This window comes from Charadrius vociferus, unplaced genomic scaffold, assembly GCF_000708025.1.
Source record: "Charadrius vociferus isolate BGI_N301 unplaced genomic scaffold, ASM70802v2 scaffold332, whole genome shotgun sequence".
Lineage (NCBI taxonomy): Eukaryota > Metazoa > Chordata > Aves > Charadriiformes > Charadriidae > Charadrius > Charadrius vociferus.
The window spans coordinates 2,380,032-2,395,227 of record NW_009647418.1 but is presented as its reverse complement, the minus strand read 5'-3'; the positions used below and the strand labels follow the sequence as shown (position 1 = coordinate 2,395,227).

At 41.4% G+C, this 15,196-nt stretch overlaps 1 protein-coding gene across 1 annotated transcript; it reads left to right on the top strand.

Moving 5' to 3' along the window:
• Positions 1–890: 890 nt before the first annotated feature.
• On the top strand, positions 891–12,894 carry CCDC62 (coiled-coil domain containing 62). The gene is made up of 12 exons (XM_009880272.1): positions 891–926; positions 1,110–1,302; positions 1,888–2,054; positions 2,813–2,914; positions 3,227–3,398; positions 3,484–3,585; positions 3,923–4,011; positions 4,974–5,074; positions 5,664–6,416; positions 10,251–10,428; positions 11,050–11,181; positions 12,808–12,894. Exons 1-12 carry the CDS (start codon positions 891–893, stop codon positions 12,892–12,894), a joined length of 2,112 nt encoding a protein of 703 aa, XP_009878574.1.
• Positions 12,895–15,196: the final 2,302 nt, after the last annotated feature.

Here is a 15,196-nt window from a genome sequence, read left to right as displayed (position 1 = left end):
CTTTACAGTAATTAACGCCAACTTTACAGTGGCGGCTGATAGTTTCCGTAAACTCCATCGGTGCTTTGGCTCTCACTGCTCCGTTTAATAACCTTCAGTGCTCCCTGGTGGCAGAGTCCTGCAACTGACATCCCCCTGTTGTGTAGGACCCAGAGGAGGTCAAACTCAAGGGGATGATGCATTGCGCACCCTGTCCTCTACCGGTAAAGTTCTTTTGTTTTCTGTGATTCTTGTTTATAAGTTGTGGGTTTAGTCGTGAATGGTGTATCTAAGGAGATAACCGTATCGCTGTAGTTGTTCCATTTAAAAGTTGAGCAGGGTCGTTACCGCCGTCCTGTAACATCCAGTCTGGTTCTTGCTCGTTGTATTAACAACATTATTAATTACCACGTTTTTCCTGGCAGCTCCAGCCCCGCCGGCGGAGCGCGGCCTTAGCCGGGCGCGGGACTCGAACCCGTAGCCTGACCGCTGCCGCGGGGGGCGGAGCTTCTGCCGACTCAACGGCTGGCGAGGGCGGGGCGGCGCCGTGACGTCAGGGCGAGGGCGCCTGTGGGTTTGGCGGGGGGCGAGGGGTAACGGGCGGGGGGCGCAGGCCCCTGAGGCGGGGGCGGGCGCGAAAGGCCCCTGAGGCGGGGGGGGGGGGCCCCCCCGCCGGGGGGAGAAAGCTCAGGCCTCGGCGGCCGTGGGGGGGCCGCAGGGCCGCTCCCCCACCTCAGTCGTTTCCCAACGGCCTGCGCTTGTCGTTCCTGCAGGGTTGCCGGGTCAGCAGCGCTCTCGGCGGGAAACCATGTAGTGCTTAAATCAGAGGCAGCCTGCATGCGGAAGGTCACAGCCATAATTATTTACCAGTAGCCACTAATGCCTGGGAGGGCTCTGGTCCCCAGTCCCCTATGAATTCATCACTGCCGCGTTCTGCTTCGCCCCAGGTAAAAAATGAAAGTGCAGTTAACAATCGCAGTACTCTATTTTTAACATGAAAGTACTCATTGTACCACTACCCGCTTCAGTTCAAAGGACCGCAGGTGGTACCACAAGCCTCGAGTTTATTATCGGAGAATTCGTCGCTGCTTCTTTGTGTCGAAATGTGTTCCGTGTGTTACCTTTTATAGAAACTTAGCCCAAGCCTTGAGAACAGCACCATTCAGAAACAGAGGCAAGAACTCCAGCTTTTAATTGCAGAACTGAAAGATCGGGATAAGGAACTCAATGACATGGTTGCAGTGCATCAGAGAGAGCTTCTAGCCTGGGAGGATGACCGGCAAAAAAGACTGACCTTAGCAGAACGATGCAACTTATTAAACAGTAAGTATTGTGTGCATAAAGAATAAGTATGTTGAGGTGCTTAAACCCCTCAATAACAGTTTTGCACCTGTAAGGAACCATTTCCTACCTTTCAGCCTTAAATTTGGTTGTCTTTCTGAGATCAAAACTTCCACAATGGTACTAAAGTGATCTGATCTTGAAGGGGATATGATAATCAGATGGCTCTTTCTCGTTTGAATATGTAAATTGCTTCAGTGGACTCTTTAAAAAAAAAAAAAAAAATCTGCTTAAATAAAACTGGGGGAAGAGAACAATTTGCAAAAATTTGGTGTACTGCAGAGCCTTGTGCTCTGAGGTTCTGCTGCACAGCTCTGACCTCATCCACAAGCCACACATCTGATCACCTAGCAGCTCTGAACTGTCTTGTTTGACAGCCATGGTACAGAGGTCACCCCAGAGTTCATATTCCATCTGACCTGGGTAGCTAGGGAATCCATTTCTGAATTATGTGATTTTAAAACACTGGATTAAACACTAGATTAAATTATTTCTGAGATTTAAAAAATTGCATGACAAGTATCTGAGCTGTTTTCTCACAGGTATCTTTGTCTCCCTTCTTTTCAGATGAGCTGAACAAGAGAAATGAAATGATAAAATCCCTGACCAAAAGGTTAAAGTTTTTAGAATCTCAGCAGAATGACAGTAGGGCGACATTTGAATATACGCAACAGAAGTTTAAAGAGCTGTCTCAAAAAGTAACAGATGCAACTGTTCACTGTCAGGCTCTGGAGGTAGGAGTTGAGTGATGGTCTGATTTTGCAGTCCATGCAAATACAGAATGCCAGTGGCATTTGTGAGTCTCACTAGTGAATATTTGACATTAAGGCTCTTGAGTTGCATTTGTCTTTTGGTACAGTAATGTTAGGTTAAGGTATAGCTCTGATTCGTTGGGGGGAAATAAAGGGCAAAAAAACTTTCCTAAGTTAGGATTTGGAGTTTAGTGTTTGTTTGCTTAGTTTTGGGGAACACTGCTTAGAACCAACTTGCATCCAAAACCGTCAGGCATAGTGATTGCAAAAGGCAGTGCTGGCCCCTAGAACAGTCCTGGCACTTGGTTGGGAAGTTCCAGAAAGTTTTATTTACCACTTTGATTACTATGACGAACTGTAACGTTCTGAAAATGGTTTAAGGATATGAAAATAATTGGTATTCAAGGGTTCTAGATTTTTTCTAAAGTGATTTGGCAATGATGTGTTTATTGGGATAATTCCCCCCCCCCCCAATGCAATGCAGTAAAGCAGCATTCTGTGTTTTCATCTGTCTAATCGCCTTGACGTAAGACATGCAGGATATTAAGACCCTTGATTGCAAGCAAGTTTAGTTGTAATGAACTGGGGGAAAATTTTTACTCCAGTCCTCTTTTCTCCAGATCACACCTTGCTCAGAATCCCATATTGCCATTCATAATGTTTAAATAAAGTTGTTCACACATTTATGGAAAATTTGAATCGCTGAAGTAGTAACTGGCAGTCTTATTTCTGTTCACTAGGAGAAAAATCGAAGTCTCCACTGCTCAGTTTTGGAACTGTCTGCTAAAACAGGCCAGCTGCAAGCGAGAGAACAGGAGCTTCTTACTATGCTTAAGCTGAAGGTAACATCTGTCATCTCATCAGGCAGTAAACGTGGTCAAACTGCAGTGCAGTTATTGGTGACTGTAGTCACTGTTGATCTGGCTGCTGTTTAATTCTTAGGCTTGTTTGAGAGGGGAAAAGTGGTCAACAAATAATAAACTGGTTTATTTTCATAAACAAGCTTGTTTCCTGGCTCTGATTTTTGGGTTTTTTCCTCAAGAAAAATCTGTGAACTAGCTATAATGACTTCAATGAGATGTACTATTGTTTTGTCAAAATCCATACATGAAGATAAAACAATAATCAAGAACACATTCTATTTCGTATTTCAGGATGAGGTTATACTTGAAACAACTGATCACATTACTGAGTTTACATCTAAATTCAGAAAGCTGGAAAGTGCATTGCGTGCAGCAAAGACGGAGGAATTCAGTCTCAACGAAGAAAAGCAAGACCTCAAACTGAGACTGAAAGAACTAATACTTGAAGCACATAAACTGAAAGGTAAATCTTTGTACTGGGCACCTAATTCAGTGCAGACCAGTGTGAGTCCTTTTCATTCTGGGAAATACTGCATTTTGTTTTAAAGATGACCTCTGTGAAAAGGTGAAGGAAAATAATAAGCAGCAGGAAGAAATCATTCACCTCAGAAAAGAAAATGGCTGCTTGAGGAATGAGCTCGCACTTACTGGTAAGTGTGGGCAGTTGGCATTTCATGCCTTTGCTTTCAACAGTGTAGAGACTTCTAAACAGCAACAGTTCACTAATATCTGTGAAGGAGGCAGCTTCTTACCTACCTTTCTTGCAGTTTAATAAAGGTATATGCCTTTGTACATCATTATTCTGTGAAAGCAGTATCTAGGGCTTCTGCAGGAACAGTAAACTGCAACTTGCTATCTGTTGATAGCTTCACTTTGGTTTTGGGTAGAGAGAAACTCTTCTGTACTGCAGTGGATAGGAAGGGCAGACTGTACTTGCTTTGTGTCTGTTCACTTTAAATAATTAAAAATTTGTATGTTTTGAAACAGTTGAGAAAGCAAAGAGAAAGGATCAGCTTCTTCAGTTTGCCAAGTCTAAACAAGCACGGACTGATACAGAACTATCAAGTTTGCGACAGGTACAGCTCTGATTCTGTTTCTCCTCTGAGATTATGAAGGTGTTTTTCAATAACATCAGATCTGCATGGAACAGTATAAAAAAGTTAGATCTAACTATTCTTAATTAAGAAAAAAAAAAAATCAAATTTGCTGTTTCTGCCTGGCTGGGATCCCTATAGAACGTTGGGTTTTTTTGTTGTTAATATTAAAAACCCATGGTACAAATCCTTGTATTTACATGTGCTTTTAGCCTTTTTTGTATAATTGTATTTACTCAGTCCTACAGTGAGTAAACACCACCCTCGTAGCAGTAAAGTGGGGGCAGCCTGTTGAGATAACAGTTTGGCAGTAGGTGCGTACAGCCAGGGAGCGCTGGGCTCCAGAAGTCACGTGAAAGGCAGTGGGAGTGGGGCAGGCTGCCTTCCACGCCTGCCCAAGGTGAACGCACGCAGGGTAAAGGGGAATGGTGTACTGGAAGATCTGTTTTTCAACAGTGTCTTAAAACCGGAGTTTTCACCTGCGCTCATTTGAGCTTCTTAAGGCATGTTCAGTTTTCTTTATTGCAAATAATTGATCAGTGTGTTATCTTCTACATTAGCTTTTCAAAAAATCCCCTGTGGTGAAAGCAAAACCGTGATCATCAGTCCATGTCCTGTAATTCTGCATTACTTTGAACAACATAGTAACAACATGTATTAAATAACATTAATGACATTGTATTTATGGTTCAGTGTGGTTCCATTTTATAAGACCACTGCAGTCTTCTGATAGAATACTGTTTATTGCCACAAAACATTATTTTCCTGTATACATCCAGAGGTGGCCCCTTAGATTTGGAAGGTTTGACAATAGTTTGACTGCAGGTATTGGTTTATGAAAATATTTTGAGGATATTTTTGGAAGACAGGCAGTGTGTTACGACCTGATGACAATGTTCCTGCACTCCAGACATTCACTAATGCGCATTACTATCTTTAAACAGATCTACATAAAACAGCAGCGTGACTTGCAATTTCTTCATGTCAATTTGGAGAGCTCTCAGGAATTAAGGCAAAAGCATGAAAAGGCGGCCCATGAAACGAGGTAAAGTATTTTTTTTTTATTTTGTAGTTTATTCTCAGAGGGAAACTTCACTGTTCAGCCATAACCAACATCCTAAAAGAGATGTGTGCTGTGTGAAGGTGGCTTTGCTGGACTCAACCACAAACATCCAGCGAAGTTATCAGATACCTTTTTTTACTTGGTCAGGAGACACCATGAGTATCAGTCACACAATAAAGCACTATACGCAGGCCAGACAGTTAATGAATTTTTAAAAAATGGAATAGCCTGGTGGTGTAGAGGTGTTAATCTGACCTGCTACTACTTTTGTTTAAAAATCAAGTTTATTTTGCTTTCAGATTAGGAAATTGGTGCACACCCTGGAGGTTCAGACAGAATCACCCTGCTATATAAAACAGAGGGAACTTTCAGACTGATTTTGGAAAGTAACAGCCAAATCTGGGGAGAATTCTGTCGGGTCTTGGCAGGATACAGCTGCCTGTTGGTGTATGAACTACTGCAGGACCATGGCTAGAGCCTCTGGTTAATGTATAGCTTTAATCTTGAGTACAGTTATGTATGCTCTTTAAATGCAGTATTTCTGACTGTTTTCTTTATCGTGCTATTGTAGCCTAGGTATGGCATTCTCTGCCCCTGAAAGTAACAGCGAGACAGACGCAGTTAGGACTGAGGGCACTCACGAGATATGCGAGGAGCGTGGAACTGCACAAGTTCCAAAAAGTAGGGTAAAAATCACCTCTGAGATGTGTGAAGTAGATAAAAGACTGTTACTGAATGCATCAGACTTGGAGGAAACTACCTCAGCGTACTTAAACCGGTGTCAAAAAGTTGTGAAAGTCTTGGCTGTCCTTACGGAAGAAGAAGAAAGGCAGGATGTTGCATCAAGCCCTGATGAGCTAGGCAGCAAAGTATTTTGTGAGGCAAACAACACAAGGCCATTGAGAAACAGCGCAATTTCTGAGAATGGAGTGGAAAGCAGAGACCAACAAACCTTTGAGTCATCTTTACCTGAATATGAGCATTGGCTTAATGTCAGTTCTCGTGTAGATTCGCCAAGTACTTTGATCCAGAACACTGTCACATCTGAAAAAACTGATAATGAAAATAAAACCTGGGAAGACAGAACTGGCATTCTGTTTGGTGAAAAAAGCAGAGAGGCTTCTGCTGCAATTCACAACTCTGAATCTGATTCCTGTAGTAGTAACACCTTCATCATAAAAAAAGATGCATGGTGGGAGCCAATATCAGATCCAGAATGGTTGAAGATTTTCAAACCCATGAAAGGAGATGGAAGTATATGGCATGGAAAAAATTGCAGCTGTCCCAAGACTGCACAAGAGACGAAATGTGCCAGCTCGAAAAGGTTATGTGTTTGTTACATTTAAGAAATAGGTACAAGCTGGAGTTATGTAGAAACTTGAGTGTACAAGCTTTCAATAATTTATATTATCTTAAGGGATCTGTAAAGTAACTGCTGTCTTAAAATTAGTCTACCAACTTGAAAAGTAGTAAATTTAAATAAGTTAAAATAGCTGTAAGGTATCATGATTCTATTTTTATGCATTTATTTTTTTTGCATCTCTTATCCCCAAGAGCTGCGTGGGTAGGAGAAGCTGCAACACTACATAACTTGCCAAATAAACTAATTGAGAAAAATGCAGATTTAAAAAATCTTACGATTTTTTGAAATCCCAGATGTTGCTTGTAAATCTGGCGGGTAAAATGTGTTCTGACCAGAGTTGGACTTCTACAGTGATGTTTCTGTAAGGCAAGAAACAAACCTAGATTTTGTGTGATGCTTTAGTGGCTGTGTTATTTCTGTTGAGAAATCATACAGTGGCTGGACAAGAATGTAGGACACGGCTCTTCCGCACAGGCTGCTTTCCTCACTCAGGGCAAGAAAATGAGATGGCAAGATTTAAAGGACAGCAATCTGTCTGCTCTCCAGTGTGTCTTTGTTCATGGGACTCTATCTCTGTATTTATGTTGGGGGAGGAAAAAGGATATGTGGTTGGGAATGAGCAGAATGAGATTTCTCATGCTGAGAAGTGTTGGAAAAATGCTCAGGTGTCTTAGTGGTATTGGAAGGTATCTGAGATATAAATGCTGCTTCACATTTATAGAAGTGGTTTTATGCCTGGACAAGCAAGGGCATCCAGAGCTGTGACTTTCTGTGGATTTGTTGTGTTGGTGGTTCCTCTATTTCCTTTCCAAAAACTGACTGACTTACTAGCTCTATTTTAGAAGGATTTCTGAAGTTTTACAGAGGTTTCATAGCTGCCTTTTAGACAGAGAAGAGAAGGGGGAGTAGCTTTTCAGCTGATAGGTTGACAAGTACAGTAAATGAACAGCTGTTTAAACCTGCTAAGAATTTTAGCCCGCAAGTCTGCCCCACATCCAAACAAATTAAGGTTATGGAATGGAAATATCTGATGTACGGATGCTTTCATTCTGTGTTGCCTTTAAAACAAAAAATATTATAGAAATTGTTACTGCAGTGAGACAGACCTGTTCAGAAAGAAGGTGAATGAGCAGCCATTGAAAAAGAATGCTGTCCCGGCACATTCCCACACAGCTTAGCTGAGCTTCACACTCTCTTGTGTCCACTGTCCATAAATCATTAAAAAGACTCCACTCCCCTCACATCTACCCTGAACTTTCTTATCTACTCCCACAGCAGCACAAATGACACACTGCCATCCCTCCAAATCTCTTTTGAGGCTGAATCATGAAAACTGCTTTCAGTTTTTGTCTTGTCCTTTAGGGAATTTTAGGGGAGAAGGAACAAATTCAATGCAGATAGAGCAGATGTCCTTCAGTAAGGGAGTGCTGCTCTACCCATTTGGGATTTGCTGCTGAGCTATCAAGTTTTCTTGATGCCCACATTTGGTCCTAGGAGCCCTGCTAATTAGGGGTGGATTGACTCAGTGCAAATCCCAGACTGTCAGCTCTCCAGCCTCTGCTGACTCTGATGTGCCACCGAACAAATTCTCGCCCCATAAATGGCAGGAAGGCAGTAGTATTGCAGTCCTCGGTGCGGGCTTCTTGTTAAGGCATTGATGGCAGAGACCAAACACGACGTTCCTTCTGGGACTTGAATCTGGATCCTCCAGTTTTCCATTGCTGGCCTTGTAGTGCTGATGATGTATTTTGTGCGTAGGGAAGGGTGCTGGCACCTCCCTGTCAGCCCAGCAAATACTTTTGACATGAGTTCTTGAATTCTGGAACAGCCAACAAGAAGGCTATTAATGCAGTCAAATACCTTATCCAACTGCAAGAGCGATTGTGAAATACTGTAGTGCAGGAATCATTTCTGTGTGCTCTGACTTAGTGACTTCATTTATGTTGGACCAACATTTGCTGCCTTTGGATTTTTATCTCAGTTCTGGTTTTAAAGATGGAGCGTTAGCGGTTACTTGCTCAGTGTGCTCCTGCTGGACTAAGCCACCGTTCCTTGAGCCTTTGAGTCTCCCTGCCTCAAAATCAAACTGGTTCCCCCCTTCCCTCCCAACCTGTGTGTTCTTCACAACTGGCTGTGCTCATTACATCTCCTTACATCCACTGTTCTAGGCTGCTACAGCTTGTTCCCTCACATCTCTCCAGAGCTTCTCCTTGTCAGAAGCTCACAAACATGAGCTTTTCTCTCTTAAAAGAAAGCCTATTGTGTCCCAGTGTTTTACAATGGAAGTGAAATGAGACACAGCAGACACTTCTGAGCTGGCATCTCTCACAAAGGCTTTTTCTTAGCTTGAATGTCATTTAAAAATAAACCTTTTTGTAACAGTCTTGCCAGGTAGGGAATGTATTGTATCTGAAAAATATTTAATGAAATGTTGTAAGTTTAAAGATAGCATTTTCTTTAAAATATGTATGGTTTTTAATTATTTACCCAATCCAGGCAGTGCCAGCACGGTGCTTCTGTTTTGTTCAGAAGTGTGATGGATACAGAAATGTTTTGTTGTGGGGATATGGTCGCTATTTTATTTACTTTTTTAAAACTGTGTGAAGTGGAAATTAGTAGTTGAAAATGAACACTGCGTAGCTTGAAACTGCTGGCAGAAACCAGGGCGCGTCTTTGTACAAGCCGCAGAGAGCGCTCGGGGCTGTGCGAAAACACAGCAGAGGGCACAGAGGGCTTAGGGTGCTGCTGGGTTCCTGTACAGCTAGAATAGATGATCAAGGTAATTTCAAACGTGCTACAGCTTTTATTATTTCTAGTTTTAATTTGTGATTACTTGGTGCTGGAGCTGCGGGAGGGATTTGGTACATTTTGAAAAAAATGCGATTTAAGGAATTGAAATTGAGAACTGTTTTTCTGTAGGGTAGGCTATAATAAAGTTAAGTTTTACTGTAGGAAAGGGGTAAAAGAAAAGTTTCATTCATTTGACATGCATATTAAGGGCTAAAGACCTTTTGTATTACGGCAAGCGTGGGATGGCTGTGAGTCAGTGCTTGGTCAGTAATAATGTGCAGGGTATGATTTGTTGCTTTAACTATCATTTAAATTGCTTTTCAGATATTCCTAAATACACTCAGGTATACCCAGTAATAAATTAATATTTTTGTTTTGCTTTAAAACCTAGGGGAAGGTGTATGCCAATAGCTTGCATGCTTCAACTCCACACTGACATGGTAGTCAGGCACCTGAGTTTTGGGTTTAATCACAGTTTGCCTGAACAGCACTTTACTGTTTGCTGCTGTATTTAAAAATAAATAAAATAAAGCCTCTTTGGGAAAGCTCTCCTGTGATCTCTAAAGTGAGATGATGACTTTAGAAGACTGTGAAATTCCCTTGAAAAGTACACCTATAAATATTAATTTGCCTGATGGTTGATTAAAAAAAAAGAGGAGCAGGGTGTGAGACAAGAAAGAGTACCAGAGTATTGGGAGGAATGAGATATTGCCATTTGTGTGCTCTTTACAAGGTTAAATAGATACTCAAGTACATGGTAATGTAGCTGTTCTTGAAACTGGTTGAATGTCAAACTGTTGTCCTCGGAGGATGAAACTGATCTAACGAAGCTGTTAAACACAGGAACCACTCTGAGGAACAGAGTAATCTCGCATGCTTGATGGTTTTCTTGGCTCAGGGCCCATAATTATTTTTGTTGTTCCATGATTTTCCTTTGAAAGGTTAAAAAGAATGGTGATGCTGTTTCTGGCAATGTCTTGTCTTTTTTTTTTTTTTTTTTAATAGTGAAGAAAATGTGGATCTGAATTCTTTTCACTTGGATTCTCCCTGTTTGGCATCCACCCAGAAAGGAGAAAGGCCTCAAAGATGCGAGAAATTCTCTGTTGAAGACTTACCCCTGGAGATCAATGATCTTTCAGTGACTAAGCCAACAAATAGGTGCTGCAGTGCTACCATGGACCAAGTCAGTATTTTATTGCAGAATGTTCTTCGTTAGTTTTAAGGGGAATTGTGACTGATAGTAGGAAAGCAAATGTCTGCCGGCATGGAAGAACTAGGGACTTGAATGATGAGACGGAAGCTTTAAAGCAAAGGTGGTAAATTATTTTTTCAAAATAATTCCGTGTTGTCTCAATCTGTCTTGAACAGCATAGGTGTGAGTGAGTTAAAAAGACTTTAGTATAATGGATGCTGGCTGGTATATGTTAATTCTAGTAAAGCACAATATCTGAGTATGCTTGGACACAGTTATTAGAAGCCATTGGATATTGTTTCTTTCTTGTTCTGCCTGGTTTTCCCTCTTTGTCATGCCTTTTTTCATTCTCCTCTTTATCACTGAAGTACTGCTGTTGTGCGCGCTACATACACATGCATGTGAAGATCTGTTAAAAAGCTGACACTGGGAAAGACCTCCATGATTATTAGAAACATCAGCATTTAGACAGATTCTGGAGTGGTGTTACATAGTAGTATTTTGAACTGAGACATTTCAAAATTAAAGTGATGATTCTTGGTATGTTATAATCCTTTGACCTGTTCCAAAAAGATCATTTCATAACTTTGACTCACTTTCTGTCTCCTCCAGGGCACCGGTTCCCCCATAAGTAAGCTGCAGCATGCGTTGGCCGAGTCTCGACAGATGGTTGCTGATCTGGAGCTTAGCACTCTCCTCCACACGAGCCCCCGCTGCAGTCCGAACAGCAGCAGCATTAATACGGTATATATTACTCCCCTATGACTAGATTTAGGTGACTGGGAAGAGTGATTGGTAACATCTTTTCCCTTATGCTTGACTTGTGCTATGACGTTATAAAAGGTATCTTCCTCACGCTTTGCCAAAGAGAAAATTCCTGCATACTTTAGCGTGAAGTACTTGAATTTTTTTATAGGATTCTTTATGGTTCCTCAAGGTCATGACGGGATTTGACTTTTGCATGTGTCTAAACAGATGGAAGGAAGAAATCATTTTGGAGCAAGCTGTAGGAGGTCTAGGAAAAAAGCGAACACAAGCACAACTTACATTCAGAACTGGTTTATTATGTGAGGTATATTTGTGGAAAGGAGGACAGTATAGGAAATAGGTGATATGTAGAATAGTTTTGTATATGAATTTAAACCAGACTTTCAGCTTAAATTGCTTAAAGAGGTTTTGTGGGTTAATGGTTTTAGTTTCTTCATTGCAGGGTCAGAGAACATACTCAATGGTCAAAGAAAATAATCTGTATGTAGCTGTCACGGCAATTTATTTTATGAGCATGAACGCTGATAGGGACTTTCTGCCTTGAGTGTGTGGGTAATAGGAGTAATTGGAGAAGGAGTCACTTGTTTGTTTTCATAAATATTCTGAAGAATTTCTAGAAGTGAGCAAACTTGTGCTGATAGGTATCACAAAGGGAGAGTTTAGGCTTTTGGTGTTAAAGCAGACTCCTAATGAGAAGGCTGCAATGCTGAAACCTCAGCTTTTTCTTGAAAGGTGTTACCTCTCTAAAAATGTTGCACTCCTTATATCCTTAGATGAACTTGACCAGAACAATGTTACTGTGAGTAACAGACAAAGCAATTTTGATAACATTCAGAGCCATGAAACCTTAGCTGTGTTGGGACTGACTGACAGAGTATAAAGGTTGTGTGCCAGCATTTGCATAAACTGAAAGGATATTTTGTTCAGAACTTCATCTGCAGGATTTCATTCAGCGTAAAAGACAGCAGCAGTGTAGTCTTTTGCAAAGACTGTCTTGTAGGAGGGATTCCTGAAAAGCTCTCTACAGAACAGTGGTTGCTTGTGGCTCTTGCCCAGCCCCATCAGCTGTCTGGCTCCTGCTTACTGGTTGGCACGTCACAGCTCAGCTAAACCGGCCATCCTTTAGTAGCGAGCATGACTCTGCTTTATAACCTGATACTGCATTTTTGAGCTTGGAAACTGGCTTCTCATTCCGAACGATTGCTTTAGTGGATAGAAAATAAAGCAGGCTCGTTTTTACTGGCGGGAGTAGCTTCTGAACCACATCTGTAGAACTTTGATCTACTTTCAGAGAGGTTCTGGGCAAAAACTTGTCAGGCGTGTTTTAGTTAATCTATGCAGGCCAACTAATCTGTGCTTAAAACCTGGTTTACCTGAGGCTGTTTTAAACTGTGCTTTAAAACATAACATGTATCAAATGTAACCCTTAGAATTTAATCAGTATTTGTACCTGTTGGATTCTGTGCCTTGCTTGGGGGAGGGAGGAGAAGAGGGAATTTAAAAGCATATTCTTGCTGCTCACCAGTTTGAACCTGGCGGCTCTGTAATTTTTATTATCTGAGTTCTTTGATTTCCACGTAGTGTTTTTGCATTACAATGTAGACAGGAGAACTTGCAGAAGCTCTTCACAGAACCCAGTTATCTGCTGCAGAAGAAAGAGATGCTAAGCTTCCACTCTTTTCTCTATGATGTTCCGTGAGTATGAAGGTGTTTTCGACTTGGTTTTATATTTTTGGGTTGTTTGGGGTTTTTTTTGTTTCCCTCTTTGTAAATGCATCTGCAATATTAATACAAGTTATGGACTTCTGATATGAGTCTGGCACGAGATTCTAAGTGCACTGCTCAGAATGCATTACCAATAAAACTTGCAAGTACTGTAACAGCAAACAGATGTTAAGGCAGCAAGTAATTCCTGTAGTCAAATAATTAAACTTTTCTCAAGCATGTTCCTCATCCTCTGGGCAGTCAGATTTCACAGCTCCACTCCCAAGTACCTGCACACCGCTTATTGTCGTTAAAATCCTTCTGTGTGTTCCAGATAACAGGATCAAGGATATGAACATTGTTGAATAAGAGATTGGGAAGTGTTTTTTCAGTGCCACGGCCAAGGGCCGTTGTAGCATATTGTTCCTGGGCTCAGAGCTCCAAAAGTAGGATGTTTTGAATAGAGCTGCTTCAGAATATAAAAAAGCAGCCTTGCCCATAGCGGATTGTTTTTTCTTTTTGAATCAGGAAATTTTGCACTCTCTGATTATTTGTTCTACAAACGTGAATTGGATGCTTGCAATAGGCACCATGTTGTCTGGGTCTGAAGACAAAAGAGTAAACAGATATAGTTAAAATACCGAACACTACATGAAACTGAAAAAGAACTAGCAACAATGTGGGGGAAAATCGACAAAAAACGAAATCTTCCAATGCTAACACAACCCAAGCACCTGTCTGCAAAAGGAGGGTATTGCACAGCAAGCTGGAGCGTGAAGCTGTGTGGCACTGGATTTCTCATACTGACCAACGTCGATCCAGTGGGGAGCTTCTCTCAGTGTATTCGAACAGCGGTCCCTGAACTGCTTCTCCCCTGTGGAGCCAAACCCTCTGTGCCCCTGGGGAGCGGTGCTGGTTTGTCGCACCCTCATGTTCTGCTGTTTCTGCATTTGGTATGGAGACACTAAGTCGTCTTTCAAAATAAGCTGGGGCTGCTTAGTGCACGCTAATGGGGCTCTCATCGGAAATGGATGCTGAGTAGCTGGAATGCCGTACCTTCCTCTGCTGTAATGCTCCGATATAGAGATCTCTTCTTTTCCTAAAAAGAGCCGTAAGGTAACAGAAGCTGGTGGTTTTACAGATCGAAGCCAGCACTGTGACTTGCATCCTGAAACTACTGACGTTAAAAAAAAGTTTCAGGAGCAAATCCCTAAAATTGCTGAGCACCATGCTGATACAGCAAAGCGGTAAGCGTACGCTTAGCCTACAGAAATAATCTCATTTGCTTCAAGTGAGAAAGAACTGGTGGAACAAATGTACCCACAATTCACTACAGATCCATGACAAGAATTAGTGACTCTGCGAGTCACTGGCTGCTGCCTAATTCCTATTTTCTTCGTTTATTAAAAGGCACCAAATCACTGCAATCAGTTAAATCCAAAGCAGCTTTTGCAGATTTGATAGCAGGTTCAGAAATAACTAAACATTTGTGCAATTTCATGTAGAGAAGTGATTGAATTGATTTTGGTTGGCCTTGTGGTTTTCTTAAATTGCTTTGAAATCATTAGAGGGCAGGTGCACTGGTAAACATTAGGCCAATTTCCTAACTAGCTGACAGCCGTTTAGCCGTTTTCATCAGTCGGTTGTTTTTTCTTTACGGAGATTGGGTGGGGGAGAGCTGAAGAGCGAGGAAGGAAAGCAATGAGTAAAAGGATACACTCAGTTTTGGACACAGTAGCATGTGCCACTGCTTGTAAACTGTGACTCAGTAGCTGGCCCAGGGCACAAAAATCACTCCTTTTTGCAAAACAAACTGGAAAGATTTTATTTCATAACACTGCAGTGGTGTCCCTGAGACTGTTGGCTTTCTGTGAAGTGCCGTGTTTATCTTTCTCCCCCTTATATTTTTACTCTTACGTTTTCATTGTCTGCAGTGTGAAAAATTTAGATAGTCAGTTGACATATATGTGATTGCTTCATGTATTTTAGAGGAAATGTTCCTGCATTTTAATAAAAATCTTTAATATCTTTAATTTTCTGCAGTGGGTGAAGAAGTTTCCAAGGTAGAATTAATTTTGAGAACAGAAGATCATCAACCCGTCAGCTACAATGGAAAGTTACCTAATTTTTTTCCATGGTTCTGCGAGTGTTTGAAAAAACTCTTGAGTGGCAAAAAGATGTGACTATGCGGGAATATATTTTATCTTGAAATAAAACATGGAATTATGCCAAGATTAACAAAACTATTTTTATAGCTGAGAGCTCAGGTTAAATACTAGCTTGGTTT

Bases quoted from the DNA above. Each gene is read 5' to 3' on its own strand.
- CCDC62 (XM_009880272.1), top strand. From the start codon at position 891: ATGAATTCATCACTGCCGCGTTCTGCTTCGCCCCAG. The intron at 2,915-3,226 runs GTAACATCTGTC...TTCGTATTTCAG, and splicing joins TTACTATGCTTAAGCTGAAG to GATGAGGTTATACTTGAAAC. The intron at 11,182-12,807 runs GTATATATTACT...ATTACAATGTAG, and splicing joins ACAGCAGCAGCATTAATACG to ACAGGAGAACTTGCAGAAGC.